The 18,742-nt window shown below is 41.2% G+C and overlaps 2 protein-coding genes across 5 annotated transcripts in view; one reads left to right on the top strand and one right to left on the bottom strand.

The window, feature by feature from the left end:
* PPARA (peroxisome proliferator activated receptor alpha) overlaps positions 1 to 18,742 on the bottom strand; it is a 61,220-nt gene that overhangs the window by 19,286 nt on the left and 23,192 nt on the right. For 3 of the 4 annotated variants that reach the window (XM_054281819.1, XM_054281817.1, XM_054281820.1), the window contains one exon: positions 15,832 to 18,676. In XM_054281819.1, coding sequence (XP_054137794.1) covers positions 18,429 to 18,676 — 248 coding nt within the window. In that variant the 3' untranslated portion in view covers positions 15,832 to 18,428. Of the gene's footprint in view, positions 1 to 15,831; positions 18,677 to 18,742 lie in introns of those variants that run through there. The other variant, XR_008483292.1, reaches the window with a different exon arrangement.
* Positions 751 to 8,537, top strand: CDPF1 (cysteine rich DPF motif domain containing 1). The gene is given in 3 exon segments (XM_054281788.1): positions 751 to 863; positions 2,950 to 3,061; positions 8,391 to 8,537. Coding segments are annotated over 3 exon segments (372 nt in total).

Here is an 18,742-nt window from a genome sequence, read left to right as displayed (position 1 = left end):
AAGGTGTTGGATACCAGAAATATATGGGTGTTCTCCAGTCTTCCCCTTCTGCCTGTTTTCATCAAAGTTATAGTATCTAAACTTTTAAAAGGTGACTGCTCCTTTGTCCCACGTGGCTGGAATGGGCCAACACCTTATCAAAGTATAGGATGATTCCATTGGCCTCATTCCCATAGAAAGCCAGATGGGAACAGGGAGTCAGGGGTAAGCTTCCAAAACTCTATTCCAAGGTGAACCAGAAGCAAAGAAAAAGACACAGTCTTTTCTTTGCAAACACCTTCCTGGTCCCTCCTCCTGAGTGAGGTCCAAAACCCTTTCCTGGCCCCAGTTTGAGGGAGAAGATGAACATTGCAGAACTGGCTTGGAATTCTGCAGAGAGGGAGCAGTGTCCTGGGAAGCACTTAGGGAGTGCAGACCTCAGCTGAGCAGGGATCACAGCCATGTGCTTTGTCACCTGAGTTATTTCATGGATCTTCCAAATTAATAGGTGAACTTTATAGTTAGGCTCCCAGTCTGCAGTTTATAGACCTGTCTAAGGAATTTAAAAGTTTAACTGGGACATGGGAACAAACTTGTTTGGGAGAAAATATTTACTAATCAAGGTCTGCAATTGTCAGTTTTCCTTTGGGTTTTAATTTGCAAAGCCAGATGTCTCAGGTCACTTTAATCTTTTTGCAGATATGTTCCCAGCATTGCATTTTGAGGCTAAAAGATTTTTTTGTGTGTGTGTTTCTTGCAGGTAGCTTAAAAATGGATGCTCCCAAAGAAGTTCAGACAGCAGGAGAGTTCAGATATGAGCTGTGTGAGTTATCAGACTTGTACACAAATTATGGGCAGATGTCACCAAACTCTCACTCAGTTGTGTAAGTGCCCTCTGAGATCCTTCATTGCTGCTAGGAGCATTAGAATCCTTGTGGTGTGCTCTACATGAGTTCAATAATGTTCTCTACTGACCCTAAACATGAGGCTTGGTGCTTAAAGTGATCTCCTTTTTTCCAAGGGGAAGGAATGTTAAAAATTGTCAGTGCTGGTAGGAAAAACAACAATAAGTTTTTGTGCCCTGCTTCAATACCATGCAGAAATCTGTATTTAACCTATTTCCTAGCCTCACTGACTACTCTACCAATGTTTTCTTGCTAGAACATTGCTGACTGCCAGCCTGGTATTTCTGGGAATAGCCCTTCCCTCACTTAGCCTCCCTGAGCTGAGCAATACATACACACAGCATGAATGCAATATATATGGCAAAAACACTTGTTAGAGCTCTCTGGCATGATGTGGAGTTCTGACCAGCAGTGCTTTTTGTGTGGATTGGACAATCCTTTGTCTGACCATGCAGCATCAGGGTGTGTGGGTGCTCACTATGTATTCATATTTTCAGGGACCAAAGCCTTTTCTCTCTCTGCTAAGTAGGGATAGTTTGACCAGGAATTGTGCAGTTACAGCTTTGTCTACAGACATTAAACTCCCCATAAAATAAAGCACTTTGCTTTAAATGCAAGAGTAGCTTGGTGGAGGCCATCATGGTCAACAATGACTTGTTCAGGAACTCTGTGGAGCTGGAAGTCAGGCATGTACTCAGCATTTCACCCCAATAAGACTGTTCAGTTTCTTAAAGAATGGAAACAGCTGTTAATCACCACCTGCTGGGGCTGTTGTCCTTGGGCAGCTGTCTTTTTATCACTCCAAACCCACAGTGCTACTGGTTTTCCCTCTCCCACTCAGCAGAGCAATGGCTCACCTTTGATGAGGTCCATTCCTGAAGAGTCTGAATGTGAATCTTAATTTAGGTTATCCAATCTCAGAGTTAACACCCAGCTTTATTTGGATTGCTCAGGTGCCAAAAGCAAAAGAATAATGCTGAAGCATCACACTTCTATAGATGGCTTTAAGAAACAGCTTCACACCCCATCTTTCTTGGCTTGTTCACATCCCAAAGGCAGTGCTGCAGGAAATGTGCTGGACAGGGCCCCTTGTCAAATGGCTCTGCACTGAGGAGGGCTGGGAATCCTGCAAGGGGAGCTTTGCAAACACAATCCTGCCTTTGTATCCCAGGGGCTTGTTGACAGGGTGATCTGCCATGATAAGATGCCTGATCTTTCCTAACAGTGGAAGGCTCTGGCCAAATCATTTTCTGTTTGAGTGAACAGAAAAAGGAGAGAGGAACACAGTGCTGGACACAGTCCTGCACACACTTCTGTGTGTGTGGAGACAAGGAGAAGGCAGTACTAGTTGACAGATTACCTTTTATCCATATTATTCCCATAATCCAATTTTTACTTAAGCCCAGGAGGAAGCCAGGTGCCCATGCTGGGTGCCCTGTGCAGACAGATGCTCAACTGGCTTCTGTATTATTTTGCCTGGAGCTCCCAGAAAAAGTAAAGCTTTAGTTTTTCCCAAGCAGGTTGCTAAATTATTATTAAATGCACTCCCTCAACACCCTGGAGCAAGCAGTACAGTCTGTGACATAAAGAAAGCACACTGGAGGTGTCTGTAAGGCTCTGTGCTGGTAGCTCCTGCTCTCAGGAGCTGGGGACCTCAGCTTTACAGCAGCAACATAACCAAGAGAAAAAACCTTTGTATTTCTTACTCACATGCACACAGCTTTGGAAGAAAACCTCTCATTAAAAGCTGTGCATTGAAATGGTGACTTGACAGGGTACAGAAGTTGGCCATGCTAAGGAATACCTGTTATAAAAATGGAAGGTAGTTAAGGTAGAGCATTAAGAAAAGCTTAGTAAGACGACACTGACAGGCTCACCAGTTGCTCTGCTTTTGGAAGAGAGATAGGAAGTACAGCAGAGGATTGAAGGCAGCTGCAGAGTTGAAGGTTTTGAAGAGAAAAGGAGCTGCAGAGCTGCTGCATTGCCTCATGCACAACAGCAAGAGGAGCAAATCAATTACAAGTGTGAAGTATACACTTAAAAGGCCGAAATTATTCTTTTGCAGGCTTCTGGAAGAAGCCTATGACATGAGGGATCCTTTCACCCCCGGCAAGGACAAGTTCCTCATCATTAGGTCTCACTGCAGTTTGTGTAGCAGAGCAGTGTGTGTTGGTACAGTAAGTAACAAGCAAAACTGCTTCAATAATTGCTTTTTGTTCCAGTCCTGGTGACCTGTCAGAGAAAGATCAAATGGCAAATCCCAAACAATCAATTTTTAAGGCAAACCATTCCCTCTTGTCCTACCACTACATGTATGTTAATTATTCATAATTGTATGTTCTTGTGGATTCCACCAGGTGAACCTCTCAGTATTAAATTAAAATGATCAGCATTGTGAGTGTTCTACTTACAGATAAGCACAGTCCAGCCTCTCAAGCACAAGGAGTGCTGTTTTCTACTTTCTTAGCACCAGGAAATGTAATAGTATAGATCACACACAGTAGTAGATCGGGGTTTTTTTCCATAAAGGGAATATAAATGTCCATGGATTATTAGGTTTAGATTCACAGCACAGGGCTGTCATCCTATTTGCAAAAGTTAATGTTTAAAGTGAGCAGGGAAGAGAGTTGTACCATGCCATGCTTGCTCTCTGAGGAAGAATGAATTTAAGCAGCAGCTGGAAGGAAACCTTAAACTATGAAATCTGAGTGCAGTCCAGAAAGGTGGTGTAAAATTACTTGTCTTAATTCCTTGTTCTCAGTGCAGAACTGGCCCCTTTGTTTGCTGTGAGTCTCAGATTTTGGGAGTTGGGCAGGCACAGCCAGAAGGATCCTGGCTCACTTGGCTCAGTTTAGTTGCTATTCTGACTTGTGGCAGTCAGCACTAAGGATGGGCTTAGAGGAGCATGCAGTAACACCTTTCTCCTGATTGGGTTTATTTCCTTGTTAAAGAAACTTCTTGCCCAGGTTTGTCTGGGATCCAATTTCAGGAAAAAAAGGTTTAATAACTGAATTGTGCAGCAGCAGGAACAGCTCAGGCTGCTTCCTCTGGGAGGGGCCCTGAACAAAGGAACCCCTGGGCTTTTATACCCCTACAGTCTGTGCCCCTGATCCCATGGGGAATTTTGGGTCTGGGGTCTTCCTGCAGAGTCTCAGGGTGACCAGTCCTCTCCCAGACTGTGATGCAGGGCCCTGAGCCCTTTGTTAGGGCAGGGATCTGTGCCCATTCCTGGCACGGGGGCTCCAGTTGTTTCCTGCCATCCATGGCACAGTGTGCAGCTGGCATGGGAGCTTGCCCACCCAGCTACCTGCACTGGGAGTACTTCTCAGCATCCTATCTCTGAGGTCTCTTCTGACATTTAAATGACTGAAAGTCACCAAAAGTGATTGCAGCTCAGAGGGTTTGGTTTGGTTTTTTTCTATTCTGGAGCTACCAGTAGGCTGTGACTAGGTGAAGTGCCAGCACTTTCTGGTTGTGGCCGTGGTGGCTGGGCTCAAGTTTCCAGAGCCAGGTTCTCAGGGCAGTTGTGTGGAGGCAAAGCTGACATGAGGAGGACCTTCCCTGCTGTCCCTGCTGTGGCAGGGGCTGACTCCCTCCCACACAGCACAACGAGGAGCCAAGAGCAGCTACTCAGAGAATTTGGGCTTAGGGGCTTGATTCCTGCCTTGACATGCCAGGTTTATCCTTTCTTTTTAACAGCAGAGGAATTGGAACACAGACACATCTGGGACAAACTTGAGCACGTTTAACTATTCTCATTCCCAAATCAAGTCTCTTAAATTTAGAAAGGATTCAGCAGATATTTCCAAGTGTGGCAGTTTGAGCTGTCAGAAATAGAGCATTTCAGCCTCTCAGGGTCTTTGCACACATTGTGCTTTTCTGAATGAAGGTGGGGCTTTTTCTTTGAAAAAATGTGTTTGTTTCAGTTAACCTGGGTTTTGGCAATGAATAGAAGATATTTGCAGTGAGCTAATGGAAGCTTCTAATCTTTTTGAAAGTCCTGCTTATTTTGTCTGTTGTGGAAATCTGTCAGTCATTTACTGCTTGTTATCTGAGTTTTCAAGATTCCCCTGATGGTATCATTCAAAGTAAAACATTGATTGTAAATAATTGAGAATGAATTTCTTACCAAACTGGCCAGGCCAGATAGTGAATCACACATATGACTATGGTTTCAAAATGAATTTAGCAATACTGCTTAGGTAACATTGAAAGAGATCTGCAGAAATGATAATTAGTGCTTTAAACACCCACACCACAAAGTAAGTAAACACATACTATTCCTCTTCATGTAGGGAAAATAAAGTCCAGAGAAGTAAAAACTTATCCAAGACAATAGAGAGAGACAAAGGTAGAATAATATCTTTGTATTGGCTGTGGTTCCTGCTTGTGCTTGACCCAAGTACATCAATTCACTCCTGAGCTGAGTTAAATGTTAAAACATAGGAATTGAAGCTGAAGAAAATCATCCTTTCTTGGGCCTCTTTGCAAAGAAGCTGGACCAATTGGAAAGGTTTTAGTGACAGGTTGCTTTTTAAATTGTGGTAATTCAGAATAGAATTAACCTAACATGTGGCAAAATTAAGGCTTTTCTGACCTTGAGAGACAGATCAGATTTTAGGGTTTTCATGAGACAACCCATGCCAGCTGAAGTGTATTTCCTTTTATTGTGCCAGTAAAAGTCATGACTTAAAGCTGTTCTGTATAGTGTTCATAAACTTAAATATCTCCAAATATCCTCTGAAGTTTTACTCAATTTACTTCAATCATTTTGTAGCCTGTATCACCCTGCTCAAGTCTTTTATCAGAGTGCCTTGGTAAGTGCCATTAGTTCTGATCCAGCTGGGAATAATTCCAATGATTATTTGTAATGTCTTAAAACATGCCAAAACCACACAAAAAGGAAGATAATAACAATGCTTTTAAAAGTCTTTGGGCAGGTTAAGTGCCCTTCTTCATATTACCCCTTCAGAAAAGGGGAGAGGAAATTATATAATCTGACCATATTAGTAATTTAAAATTATTACTTATATTTTATTACAACACTTTCTAAAGACATGGAAAAAAGGTGGTTTTTGGAGAAGAAAGGAGGAAAGGGAGCAAGTTTCATCCCTTATTGCTCACCTCAGCAGAAGGTGACTGAGCACATGATTGTAGGCATTAAGTGATAAATGTAATACTACAGCTGCTTCCCACTCAACTTCCAGTCATGTGGGGTCAGTCCTGGACAGAGACAGGCAGAGCCTTTCCTTTACGTATTGTGGTAGATACCATCCCTATATATATATTACTTTCAGCCATGATTCATGTCAAAACAGAAATAAACCATGGCAGCATGCTTTGGCAGCAGTTTTGCCTGAATTGGACTATTAAATTTGGAATTGAAATGGCCCCCTCCTGCCTTGGTCATGGAAGGGAGAAAACACATTAAAGAATCATCTGATTAAACACAGAACTGTATCAGGATAAGGGTTTAAAAGAAGGGCTCAACTCTACATGGTAAGTTTAATTTGTAGGGCATTGAAAGAAAAATTAGGCTGAAAATCCCAGGACAGAGAGAGCAGGACTATGGTTACATGCTCAGGGGTTCATAGTCATGATTTCCCCAGTTCCTGGTGGCCAAAATCTGCACTAGCAACTCGTTTCAGCCAAAAGAATGCAAGCTGAGCACCTGTTTTACCTGTGAGGAGCTGCATCTTGACAGTGGGGATCCCACCTGCAGGAACAGCCTCTCCCCCCCTTTGCCATGGCCCAGTGGCCACCTTTGGGACACTGGGGCCTGTGTGCCATTTGGCAATGCAAGCAACAATAACCGGGCCAGCTGAAACTCTAATCTCCCCCTTTAAACTGGCAGCTTAATGTATTATGGATACCAAGAGACAAAAAACAATAGGCTTGGAGGTTGTGCAACTGAAATCCACTTTCAGGGCTTTTCAGAGACTGAGGCCTCACACTCATTCCTGAGGGTGAAGGGGCCGGGCAGTCAATGCAGAAAAGGACAATAGATGAAGACAAGTTGTTCCCCAAGCTTCCAAGTCACATGGAAGCAGGCTGATTGTGATTTTGATATAATTATCATCTGAGTCTGCTGCTAAAGCCCAGATAGTGACATAGAAACAAAAACAAGGAGAGGAACACAGGGATAGCCAAGCCTAGCTCCCAGAGAAAGGCCAGCTGCAAATGACAATGGCAAGGGGAAAACTCTACTATTTAGGAAAGACCCAGGGAATCCATTTGTCCAGTTCTATCTAAACTGATGTCTTTATTCATTCTTAAATCCCCAAGAATAATCCATCAGCAACACCAATTCCAGCTTACCCATGAAATCCTATTTGGAATTTGGTGACCAGCACATCAAGAGAACCAGGGATGTCAAGTCTCGCTGCAGAGCAAAGGAATAATACATTAATTAGTTTCTCTTCCAGTTGTCCAAACCCTATATTGCAAATACATTAAATTGTTCTGTCAGTTTTGCTTCTTTCTATTCAATTACTAACATCTGGTTACAGCTCCTGGGGGAAAAAAAATTGGGTCTGTATGAACTGTGAACAGAACAGGGATAGCAAAAATACCTTCTTTGTGCACAGCAGCTTTTATACTTTGCCACCAAGAGTTCAGAGGAGAGTCATTAGCTCAAGCTTTAGTACCAGGTGTGGTTCTAGGTTTTAACCAGTGAGCACATTTATTGAGGGTAAGGGATGAAATCTAATTTGGATTGTCTCAGATGAATGGAGTTCATTTAACTACTCTGGTTATTGGACACCTCTGTGATATTGATATAATAGTGATACTTTTTAGTAGTCTCCTAGGACAATACAAGTGCATGGGTTAATGGAAATAAGAACAGGTTTTTTGGGAGTTATGGAAAAGATGGTCTGTTGTGAGAGCCTCCAGCACTTGGTACTTGTGTGGGCCTTTAGGCCATTTTTGTGGAGATTGGTGAGGAAGAGTGTGCTGAGGCTCCAAGTCTCACACACCATTGCAGGAATTTGGAAGATCTTCCCAAGAGGTAGAAATCTTCATCAAGCAAGAACTTAGAGGAAAACTCTGCTGTTTCAGTAAAACCCATGGAATCTCTTACACCTTTATTCACTCTCCAGGTATAATCCATCAGCAACACCAGCTGCAGCTTAGCCATGAAATCCTATTTGGAATTCAGTGAGCAGGCCAGGAAACCTATGCATGGTGCTGGAAGGAGAAGGCAGCTGAAGGAGGGCTGCTGCTATTCCCTGTAGCAGGGAGCTGGTGAAGGTCACTTCAATAGGAGCAGTGGGACAGTTGATTTGGGGGTTTTATTTTTCACCCTGTTGGCTCTAACCACATGTTAGAATTATTGAGTAAGAAAAAGTTGTGAATTGCTGGAATATTTCAGCCTAGAAGAAGAATAATTCATTTTAGAAGAATTCTAAATATAATGAAAAGTTTAATGAGACTGGAATGTAAGCATTTCCATTTTGTGTAGTAATGCTAGTTATTTTCTTTACAGAACTGTTATTTTCTTCACAGAACTGTAGTCTGTTCTCCTCCAAAAGTTTCTGCCTCCCCTGTGTGAAGGAAAACCTGAAGGCCTTTCCTTTGGAAATAGAAGACATGGATAAAAGGAAGCCCCAGCAGAAATCCTGCAAATAAACGGATACGAAGCATAAATCTTGAAGGTCCAAGAGTGACAGTTCTTTGGCTGGGGTTTCTCCTCTCTGCTTGGAGACTATCATGTTGCTCCTTTTAAAGAAGTGACCTTCATCAGCTCACTACTACCAGAGAGAGCAGCACATTTCCTTGCCCTTGGCCTGGGTTCAGACATCCCCGTGCAGCGCCCGCCGCGCCAGGGAGCTGCTGAGGAGCCAGAAAAGAGGCAGATGAGCCTCCTGTCACCATGTGGAATGCTTGCAGCAAGAAACCAAACAGCACAGACACAGGAACCGTGTCCAGGTTTCCACATTTGCTATTTTAGTGCCTTGTGTTGCCCTTGACACTCCCTACAGGGTTACGAAATTCCAAAACAGATTGGTCTGGCTTAATTCAGCATATACCCAAGCAAGTCAGAGTACACCAATTGTTAATCTGGCAGTGCTGGCCTGTAAGATTACATAAGGCAGGGAATGTAAGTCTGAAATAAAAGTGCTGTGAGAAAATGTCCTAAATATAATACCTACATTTCTCAATATGGTAATCTTAGTGCTATCACAGCATTGAGACTTGAGACTTTGAAGGTTGGTGCTTCTGCAATCAATAAATGTATTTAGAAGTCCCTTGCACTTGCAGTCACTTTTCACTTAACCTTCCAGTCCATGTCAGCACAGCAGCTGGAGAGGAACATGAATACATTTGGCTTATGTTTTACAATAAAGGAGACTTCTTTTTCACTTTCAAAGCAGTTAATCTGGAAATAGAAAAGTTCCATTAATATGCCCAATTCTTTCCTGAACCAGACAAATAAACTGCAGCTGTAATAGGGATGTCAGAAACACGGTTTCAGGTAAAAAGGTAAAAAGTTCAATGGAAACAGCAATTTGTTTAGCTCAAAAATTAGCTTCTTCAGTTATCTCTTTTGACTGTTCTTAAGATTTTATGGTGGCTTTTATGTAAAACCCAAGTCACATGCCTTGAGGATACATCTAGAATGCTCCCTAATCATAAAATCACCTTTTTTACTCAAGTAAATGCTGGTCATTGCTTCAGAACTTGTTAGTGCTTTGGTGAACATCTCTTTTTTCCAACACTTCCATCCATATAATCCATCAAAAATCCTTCATTTTAGTAGAATGAACCTGTGTTTGTTAAAAGAAATCAACATTATTTCAATGAGTTGTTTAGGACATTGAAGTGTCCTAAAATCTTTCTTTTTTCTGAACTTACTATATTGGTGCTCTCTGATCAGGACTGAAATTTCTTGCAGTGACTGAAGGAGCAATACTGGATCTATTAGTGGCCTTTTTAAGCCCTAAGTGCTTTAATAAATAAAATATATGTTTGTCTCTAAATGCAGAAAAAAAGATCCACGTTATGAGGCAACATTTCAGCTTCCTTTTTGCAGTTACAAAAGACTGTATTTTCAGGGAAAGTGATACTAAACTTATGTAAGATGGGTGGTGTTATATTTCAGTTTCACGTTAGGAACACTGTTTAAAAGCTGTGGTGTGTCTGTGTCTGTTCTGTATAAACACCAGAGCATGTCCTGTGCTAAACCCACAACTGAAGAGAGCACTTTCCCACCTTGGAATTGGTGTTATAATCAAGCTCCCAAAGCAACATGTTTACGTGAGACCACAGGATATGTTTACACCAGCAAACCTTGAAATATGTTTTTTCCTGGATTTCCCATTGTTCATGACAGATTGTGCTCCTAAAAGCAGGTTTTGAAAGCCTGCCTAGTGCAGTTCCAATGTCAGTGAGCTTGGGATCTCATCTCTCTAACCTGTTTTCCCTCCTGCTTAGCTTCCTCTGTGCCCTTTTAAGGCACAAGCAGTTATCTCATTTATTCACAACCATTATATTTGCATTTACAATATGACTGAGGAGTCATTTAAAGCCCTCAGAAATTTCCATGCCTTTAAGAACTTGTTATGTTGAACTGAAGGGTGAAAGGACTCAGGGTTAAAAGGGAGCAGAACCGCAGAGCAAAATTATATAATATTTAATTTGGCTCAGTACAGCTCAGTTATTTATTATGCAGCAGGAAAAACCAAGTGAGGGATGCCTCTCCTTCACAGTTACCTGGCAGTGAAGACCTGGTAGGTGCAGAAAAGCCAGCAGGTACCACAGAGGGACAGCAGATGTGTTCTGGCATCTCTGGTTTATGCTTTAGGGAAAGGAGACTGCCCTACATTCTACTTGGTATTTCCTGGAATGACAATGGATTATTATCTGTGCCCAGCTGTTCGAACTTAGTTATCCCACATTCTTGTATTCCCACTGAACATGAGCATTATGGTCTCAGTATCATCATATTTTAGTATATATGTGATTTCACAGCCTGAATGATACCATGGCCAGCCTTTCCTGCTCTTCATGGATGCACAGCCTTTACAGGTTGTTTTCATTGGGGTCTTCAAGTACTTTCTGCTGCTCAACATCAGGTCTTCCATGCTCCTGAGCACAGCTATGAAGAAACCAGAGTAGTTTTCCTCTGCTGTAATTTTCACTTCAGCACTCTGTTACCAGCTGAAAATATCCCCAGATTCTGGAAGGAAAACAACTACCACTACCTGTGACATACTTGCCTGATTTAATTGAAGGTGTGCTCATTGAATTAGTCAGTGCTGCATTTCACACAGAAGTGCTCTTGTTGAATTCCATGGATGTCTCAAACCAGCCATACAACCCATGGGAATATGAAAGATCACAGCTGGATGATGGATGTACACCAAACTTATGAAATATATATAAATAAATGTATATGCAACGTCTCTGGGTATGTTACACAATCACTCCTGCTTCAAAAGGCATCTAAGAGTACACAGGGAAGCATCAGTACATGAAGATGCTTCAAATAGGCTGCCTTTTGAATGTCTCATTGCAGTGAGTTCCTCTCCTGGAGATAAAAGATCATCACATGTCATTAAATTCACTTTTAAAAATATTTTATTTTTTTAAAACCATTAAGGCAAAACCGTATTTCAAATTAAGTTGGTTTACATTCAGTCTGAAAGGATTAAAGCACATAGGTTCCTACAGTCTCTATACAAACACTGTGAATTCAACCTCTTGTTTTTAAAGAAGGCAGAAAAAATCAGAATGTAAAAAAAGGAAAAAAATGTTTAGTTCAAGTTTTTTCATCCTAGATCAGTAGGCTGGCAACGTTTGAGAATGCATCATCGTGTGTAGCTAGATGTGACTTTAACATTCACAAGTGCAAGATATGTTGTCCTTCCTAAAAATCCCTGCGAGACCAGGGCATCCATTCATCCTTGGACGTGTCATTTGCATTGTTCTAACAGAGAGAAACCTGGGAACTTGGCTTCAATTAGTGGTTTTTACTGGGAAACAAGCATTCCATGAGAATTAGGTTTGACTGCTCCTTGCAGGAAATGTGCTCCTTCTACGTTCTGTATTTACTGAAGTCCAATGTCCCCAAAACAGCTGACTGGAAACAATAAGCTATTTTGTTTTCTCTTTAAAATTGATGTCTTGATTTAATGAAACACTTGTTGGCTCTATTGATTAGGGCTTGGCAACATCAACGACACTGTGCTTCTTTTGTGTCCTAAGAGACACAGATAACAGACCATTTAAAAGGCGAGGAAGGGTTTCAACATCCCGGGGCACTTAACCTGTGGTGCTGCATTCCTAGAGAAAATTCTGAGCAACTGTTTTAGGAGCTGTGGAACAGCAGGAGCTGCTCAGGAGGCAGGTCCCCTAAGAATCTGCTAAGCCAGACTTTGCCAAACCACTCTGAGGTTTCTGGAGCACACTGATAGCACTGAAACGTTGGTTAGGTTCGTTACCACTAAAGCAGTAACTGAACCATGCAGGTTTCTGCTCTGCCCAAGGGCCAAGGCACTGTGATTCCATGGAGAGAGCTGCTGTGTGCTGGATGAGCCACGGGGTGAGCAGGGGTGGCTCAGGTGAGTCACCTGCAGGAGGGTGGTGACCTGCTCCCAGCTCTGCAGCACGTCCCACACAGGCTGCCGGGTGACACTGCTGGGTGACACTGCACTCCTACACACACAGGACTGCTGTGCCACCGGGATTGCAGTGGCTCAGGACTTCCCCTGAAGTCTTCCCCATCCTGCCAATCTTTTTTCCTTCTAGTGGAAAGAATGCCATGAAACTCCTGGCATTGAACACAAGGCTGGTGTCTTTACCACAACAGGGATCACCTGCATACCCAACGTGAGAAAATACACCAAAATATTACTGCTACTTCAAGTACCTCATGCTTGATCTTGCAGTCCTTAAGGTCCAGCCTGTAATCAGATCAGTCTCTTGTGCACGCTGCCTATCCCCTGGCAGAAGCAGCTCATCTGCAATTGAGGTCCTTGCAGCAGGAATTCTGTTTCGAAACATCCGCAGCAATGGAATCTGGCGAGACTGACGCAATAAAGGAGCTCAAGAAAAAAACACAGCCCAGCTTCAGAAGCAGAAAAAGATTTAAAAAACCTGTGAGCACAATAGGAAAAAGAAAGGAGGAAACAGCCTTCCTTAGGGTGGGCTCAGTTAGACAGTGGGTTTGTGTCACATGAGGTGACAGGGTAGAGGAAGTGGCTGCAGGACAGCACAGGGAAGTCCAGCAGAGCTTTTGCAAACATGACACAAACACCTCAGGGGACAACATACCTGTGTGGTGACACTGATGAAGTGAAAATGCCAAGTTGCAGCAATTTGAGGAAATAAAGTGTTACATGTTACAAATAAAAAGCAAGTAAGTACAAATGATAGCTAGAACATTTGTAATAGATTGTGCTTGTGGTACCTACTGTGTTTGGTGATTCACACAGCAAAATTTAAGGTAGATACCTTTGAAAGGTACCTTATTTCCTATATCAGATTTCCTTAGAAGGATGCTGTAGGCAAGACTGTCACGCCTGCATGCACCAGACACAGAATCCCTACGAGCAGACTCTGAATTCTGTTTCAAATCCCTCCTGCAGGGAAGCCAATAATGCCATTTCAACGTTTTGTTTTGTGCTGCCAAATCATGTTTGAAATACATCTATAAAAGCAGCAGGTTGCCCTCAGGGCAGATGGCAGGGAATAATCCTGAGTACACGTTGTTATTCCCAGTGAGCCACAAGTCAGCTCCACAGAAAACACCAGCACCGGTGCACAAACCAAATGCAGCTTCTTTTTAGCTCTTTTCAAAGGAAAATGAGCTACCATGCTGCAAAACAAAGATGAACTCAGTTCTACACATGATTTTTCCTACTGGTGACCTTGAGTTAAAAACTCAATTTTGGGATTGCAGCTATTCCTCAACTAGACTTGCTTTTATTAAAATTAAATAAAAGAAAGTCTGTGTTCTATGTGGAAAAATATTTTAAAGTTTTGTTACAATGGTCAACACCAAACACTGATAACTTTGAAGAATTTGTGATAGTTCTTCAAAAATGATACAGCAATAAAGACTAGACAGGAATAAATAGCAAACTGTCTTTGACATCAGCCCCTTCATCCTTAGCCCATAAAAGGAAATACTTCCTTACTGTACAAAGGGTTCACAAGATAAAGTATGTAACAAATATTTAAATTAAATAATTTACACATTTTCTTTAAGCACCTCTGTAACTAATTCAGTGAAAGTTTAAACCTTGCATTTATATTCTTGTATTTTATAAATTGAAACATGAAGAAATGGTATTACATTAAATTAAAAAAATCCCACAACACATAATATCAATAATCTTAGATCAAACCCATATATTATTTAAATCTCCAGTAAAAGAAGGAAAATAAAGCTGATTAAACCTAAATACAAAAATTATATGCAACTGATTATCAGGAAAGCACTTGGGACAGAAGCAAGCACAGATACCACGCTCCACCTTACATTCCAACACTTCCTAAAGGACGAGGGGTTTCTGAGAGGGACCATTATTTGCAGACCTTATGCTTAAGCAGTACCATGACAGCTGCAAATGCATTTGTCAAATGCAGTTGCAGACTTTCAGTGAAGTCCCAGGGAGCTTTTTAGGAGAGACTGAAACTGTTCCTCTGCAGCCACAGCAGGATATCCCCCAGCTGCTCTGCCTCAGATGGGGCCCAGCTTTGTCCAGGCTTTCCGTCAGCAACGAGGAAATTCAAACTCAGTCGTATGTGACCCAGCTCTCGTGATGAATAAATCTCCCCAGGTTTCAGCAGTTTGAATAAACAAACAAATGTTTGGATGCTTATTATAAGCTCTTTGATGTGCAGCCCTGTGCCAGCTCTCTCATGAGAACAGGCTTAGTGCAACTGCTGGTATTTCCGAGATCTGCACGGGGCAGGAATAATGCAAAACTCTGCTGGCTGGCAGCACTTCAGCTCTGCAGCAGCTGCTGGAAGCAGAGCACAAAGGCACATGGAAATGGCAGCTAACACAAAATGTGATTTCTTTAAATGCAATGCAAGGTGTCGTTGCTGTAAGTGGAAACTTTGCTATCAGGCGTCAGTTTGTGTTTAAAGCAAAAGTGGGATCGGAAATTTTGAAAGGTACAAAGTAACTAATTTTTTTTAAACAGCGGCTTTAAAGGAAATATTTAAGGAGGAGAGAAGAATGAACCTCAGATTTCCCTAATACTTGGCACAAAACCTTCCTCTTCTTCCCCCCTTCCCCTTTGACAAAAAGTACCTAGGGCACCAGAATAAATAAATAAATAAATAAATATTTTCCCTCCAAACAATGCTCAAAAATGAGTAATCTGTAGGTTTGCTGAAAACTTAAGCCATACCATTGTTTCCCAGGATATTTCTCTATCCATCTGCTGCCTCTTGCCTTGAGCTGTTTGTGGGGTCTGGTTGCTAACCAGAGTTCTTCCATGCTATGACAGTAAAATGAGTTATGTTGGCAAGAATCAGATCCAAACTGCACCTGATGAGCCAGCAAATCTTTAATCCATTTTAATCCTAAAATCTGATCAATTTGCTTTCCTCCATAGGTGGGGTATTTAAAACTATTAGTTTATCTGCACATAGAGGAGCTGCTGAAGTAATTGATCAGAAATACATCTGAGACTAGTTTGCAATCCAAATTTTAAAAAAAATGGACATAAACTGAGTAACTTTAAAATCTCCTTGGCCAAAACCTGCTGTAGTCATCTCCTGAAGGAGCAAATGTAATTCCTTAAAAGCATAATGTAGAAATGAGAAATTCTTTTGCCCATTAATTCTTGGGAAGGGAATTGTGTGCCCTGTGCCACTCTTTGAAGTGACTGTGGGAATGTGCACGGGACAGCAGTGTGGGCAGTGGAATCCATCCAGAATTTTAGGCTGTGTTAACATCTTGTTCATATTTCTGTAATTCAGAGATGTGTTCTCTTTTTTTCTTTTTTTTTTTTTTTTTATTCAGGGTCTGAAATTTAATTTAAAACAGAAATCAAACCTTTAATGTCCAAGGAAGTAGTCAAAAATTTCTTGCTAGTTTTCAAATAACAAAAAATTATTCACTTTTCTCATACTAATAACAGGACTTTGTTACAAACAGCTGCTAAAACTGCTAAATATTATATCTTTCACTGAGTTACTCTATTTGCTTTTCTTTATAGCTTTGCTGAGAATTTAAGTATTTATTATTAATTTTCCATGTTTTAAAGTGTTACTAAAGTGTTTTAGCCACTTTTGAGAACAAGAGCTGGAAAAATAGTTATGCTCACTGACTGTGTCTGATTTTTCCTGAGAACCTACAGTACACTTAGACTATGGAATACAACTTTGAAATTTGCCCTTCGCAAAAAATCTGACCTTTGGGGGGAAAATATTTCAAGTTATCCTTTTTTTAGAGGATAAACTAACAGTTGGCTCCTACAGTTTCAGAACAGCATCCCAGAATGGCTGATATTTTGACAACTTCTTGCATCAGCAATATCACAGATCAATTATTTCCATGGCCCAAACCCCCTCAGTGAAACAGGGTTGGCTGGAAGAATAAAGCAGCAGCATTCCTAAAATCCTCTGTTTCTGAGGGCACACTGTGTGCTGCTCTGGGACACAAAAGGCAGCCCATTTCTCATCTGAGGGTTGCTGGCAAGACCAACATCCCTCTCTGAGTGTTTGAGTGTTCTTCCTGCTGGCAACGGGGAAGGGGAGGAAGTTTTGTGCACATGCAGTTACTATTTCTATTCTGCCCTAGATGCTCACCAAATTTGAGGCCTGTGCTTCAATATTTTACACTAAATATATCTGTAATTATCTATAACTTCTGCCACAATCATTGCCCAGATAAACCCCAAAAAGTTGCCTTTCAATTTGTAATTTTTCCAGTGTCCAGCTGTGCCTGGACAGAAACAAGCATTGCCACTGAAACAGGAATGACAAGGTGATGTTCTCACTCCATCACTCAATCCTTGCAGTGAAGATTCTGGTGCCTTCAAATGTGCTACAATAAAACAAATACAAAGTGTCCTCCTGTGCCACTGAAAGCTTTACTGTAGTGAAAATGCTGGCATTGCTCCTGAGACCTCGTTGTTGTGAAACAGAAAGTAAAATTATGTGGTAATAATGTGAGGTTACTGTATCAAAGAAATGAAAGAGAAACAGCAGAGTGCCTGGCATGCAGCTGGCACTTCTGGGCAGCTCTCTGAAAAGAGCCCATGAAGTGGCAAAGTCAGAAAGCCATTTCATTGTAGCTGCTTTTGCAGCAGGAGTACAGCAAAAAAATCAGTTTACTCCTAGGGACACAATAAACTTACTCTCAGCTGTGCTGCCTTCCAGTCTATGACACAGTCTGACACCTACAAACACTGCTCTTGGTGTTACCATCACCTTATCCACAAGGACAAAATCTGGTGAAAACAAGTACCAAACACTTCTATCCATGAGGCCAAAGAAGGAATAGAAATATATCCAAGTGAGTAAAAAATGAAGCAGTGCATTCATCAGAAAAGCAAACAGCTCCAAACAATTATACTGCCAAGACACTTAGAGGAAAGCTGGTGCCTTTCCTATCCAGTCATTCCTTTGGAGTCATTGTCACTGCAGTAGAGTGCAGTATCCTTGATGGAAAGTTAAAATTCTTTTTTTTCCTAGGGTAGGATCAGATTTTTCAGTCTCTCCAAAACTCTTGCTAATTCAAAATAGTATTTTTATGTCAAAACTGCATCCTGAGCTATTACAAGTTGTACAAAAATACAGGGTATACAATCTCTTTTTCATCAGTGATATTTGCACATTTCCTTAACAGACTTTTGAAACAAAAAGGTCCCATCAGTTTATCTTGTTTACTCTTCAAGACACACTCGTTGGAGCATCTCTGCTGTCTTTTAGATGACTCTTTGGATTTTGTTTAATTTCATAAGAGAACTCTCTTTTAAACCTGCTAATCCCAAGTATGCCAACATAACAGTAGATGAAGCTGTACATCATTTCATGGAATTAAAGCAACAATGGATGAAAGATCTTTCCAAATTTTTAGAAGTGTATGGACAGTAATATCCAGCCATTTGCTACACCTAGACTGAATGCTTTAAGAAAAAGTGTTAGCTGGTTCTCAGTAGTTACCATTAGGCAAAAGTGCATTGTCTTTCTGATTGTGCAGATACCTGGAAGGAAGGTGCTGAATTTGTTACATTAATACTAAAATGACTAAGCCAAGAGGAAATACAATTTTGTTCATTTCTGTTACTTAACATTCGGATTTATTATACAAATATGTATTCCTTACCAATCTTCAAATTTCCAAATAAAAGAACCATTGTAAGACACTTCATTGAGCACTCTGACCAGTATTTTTCTGCAGCACTTTTTCAAAAGAAGACAAATATCCCAAACCAAAAGAAGTGTAACACTCCAGTTCCCCAGTTTTAGATTTTTCCTGCTCTGGGCTGAGTGAACAGCCCATAACTGTACAAGTAGTTTTGCTCCCATCTGTATTTCTCTGTCTTTAAATATTGTGGAAAAAAATACTAGAAGTCCTTAATACATATCCCTGTAGATTTCCTGTAGTAAAGGGTGTAAATGTGCATCAGATTCAGTCTTCTTGATTATCTGAACAAGCTGAGCATGCTCTGTGACCAGCTGTCGGAGGTCAGCCATTTTTTGGAGAAGTTTTGGGAAGAGGAAGGTGTCATCAGGATGGTTGTTTTGCAAGTGGAGTTTCAGTACATGCACAATGCTCTCCTGCATTTTTTCAATGTGTCCTACATTTACAAGACCAGGACGATCTGTTCTCAAAACAAGCAAAAGAATACATGTCATAATTTTATAATGATTCCTCAAAGTGTAGTTAG

This window comes from Melozone crissalis, unplaced genomic scaffold (genome assembly GCF_028551555.1).
Source record: "Melozone crissalis strain CALT ecotype California unplaced genomic scaffold, PUWL_Pcris_2 ptg000033l_1, whole genome shotgun sequence".
Classification (NCBI taxonomy): Eukaryota; Metazoa; Chordata; class Aves; order Passeriformes; family Passerellidae; genus Melozone; species Melozone crissalis.
The sequence above is the reverse complement of the archived record's forward strand: the minus strand, read 5'-3'. Positions and strand labels throughout refer to the sequence as shown.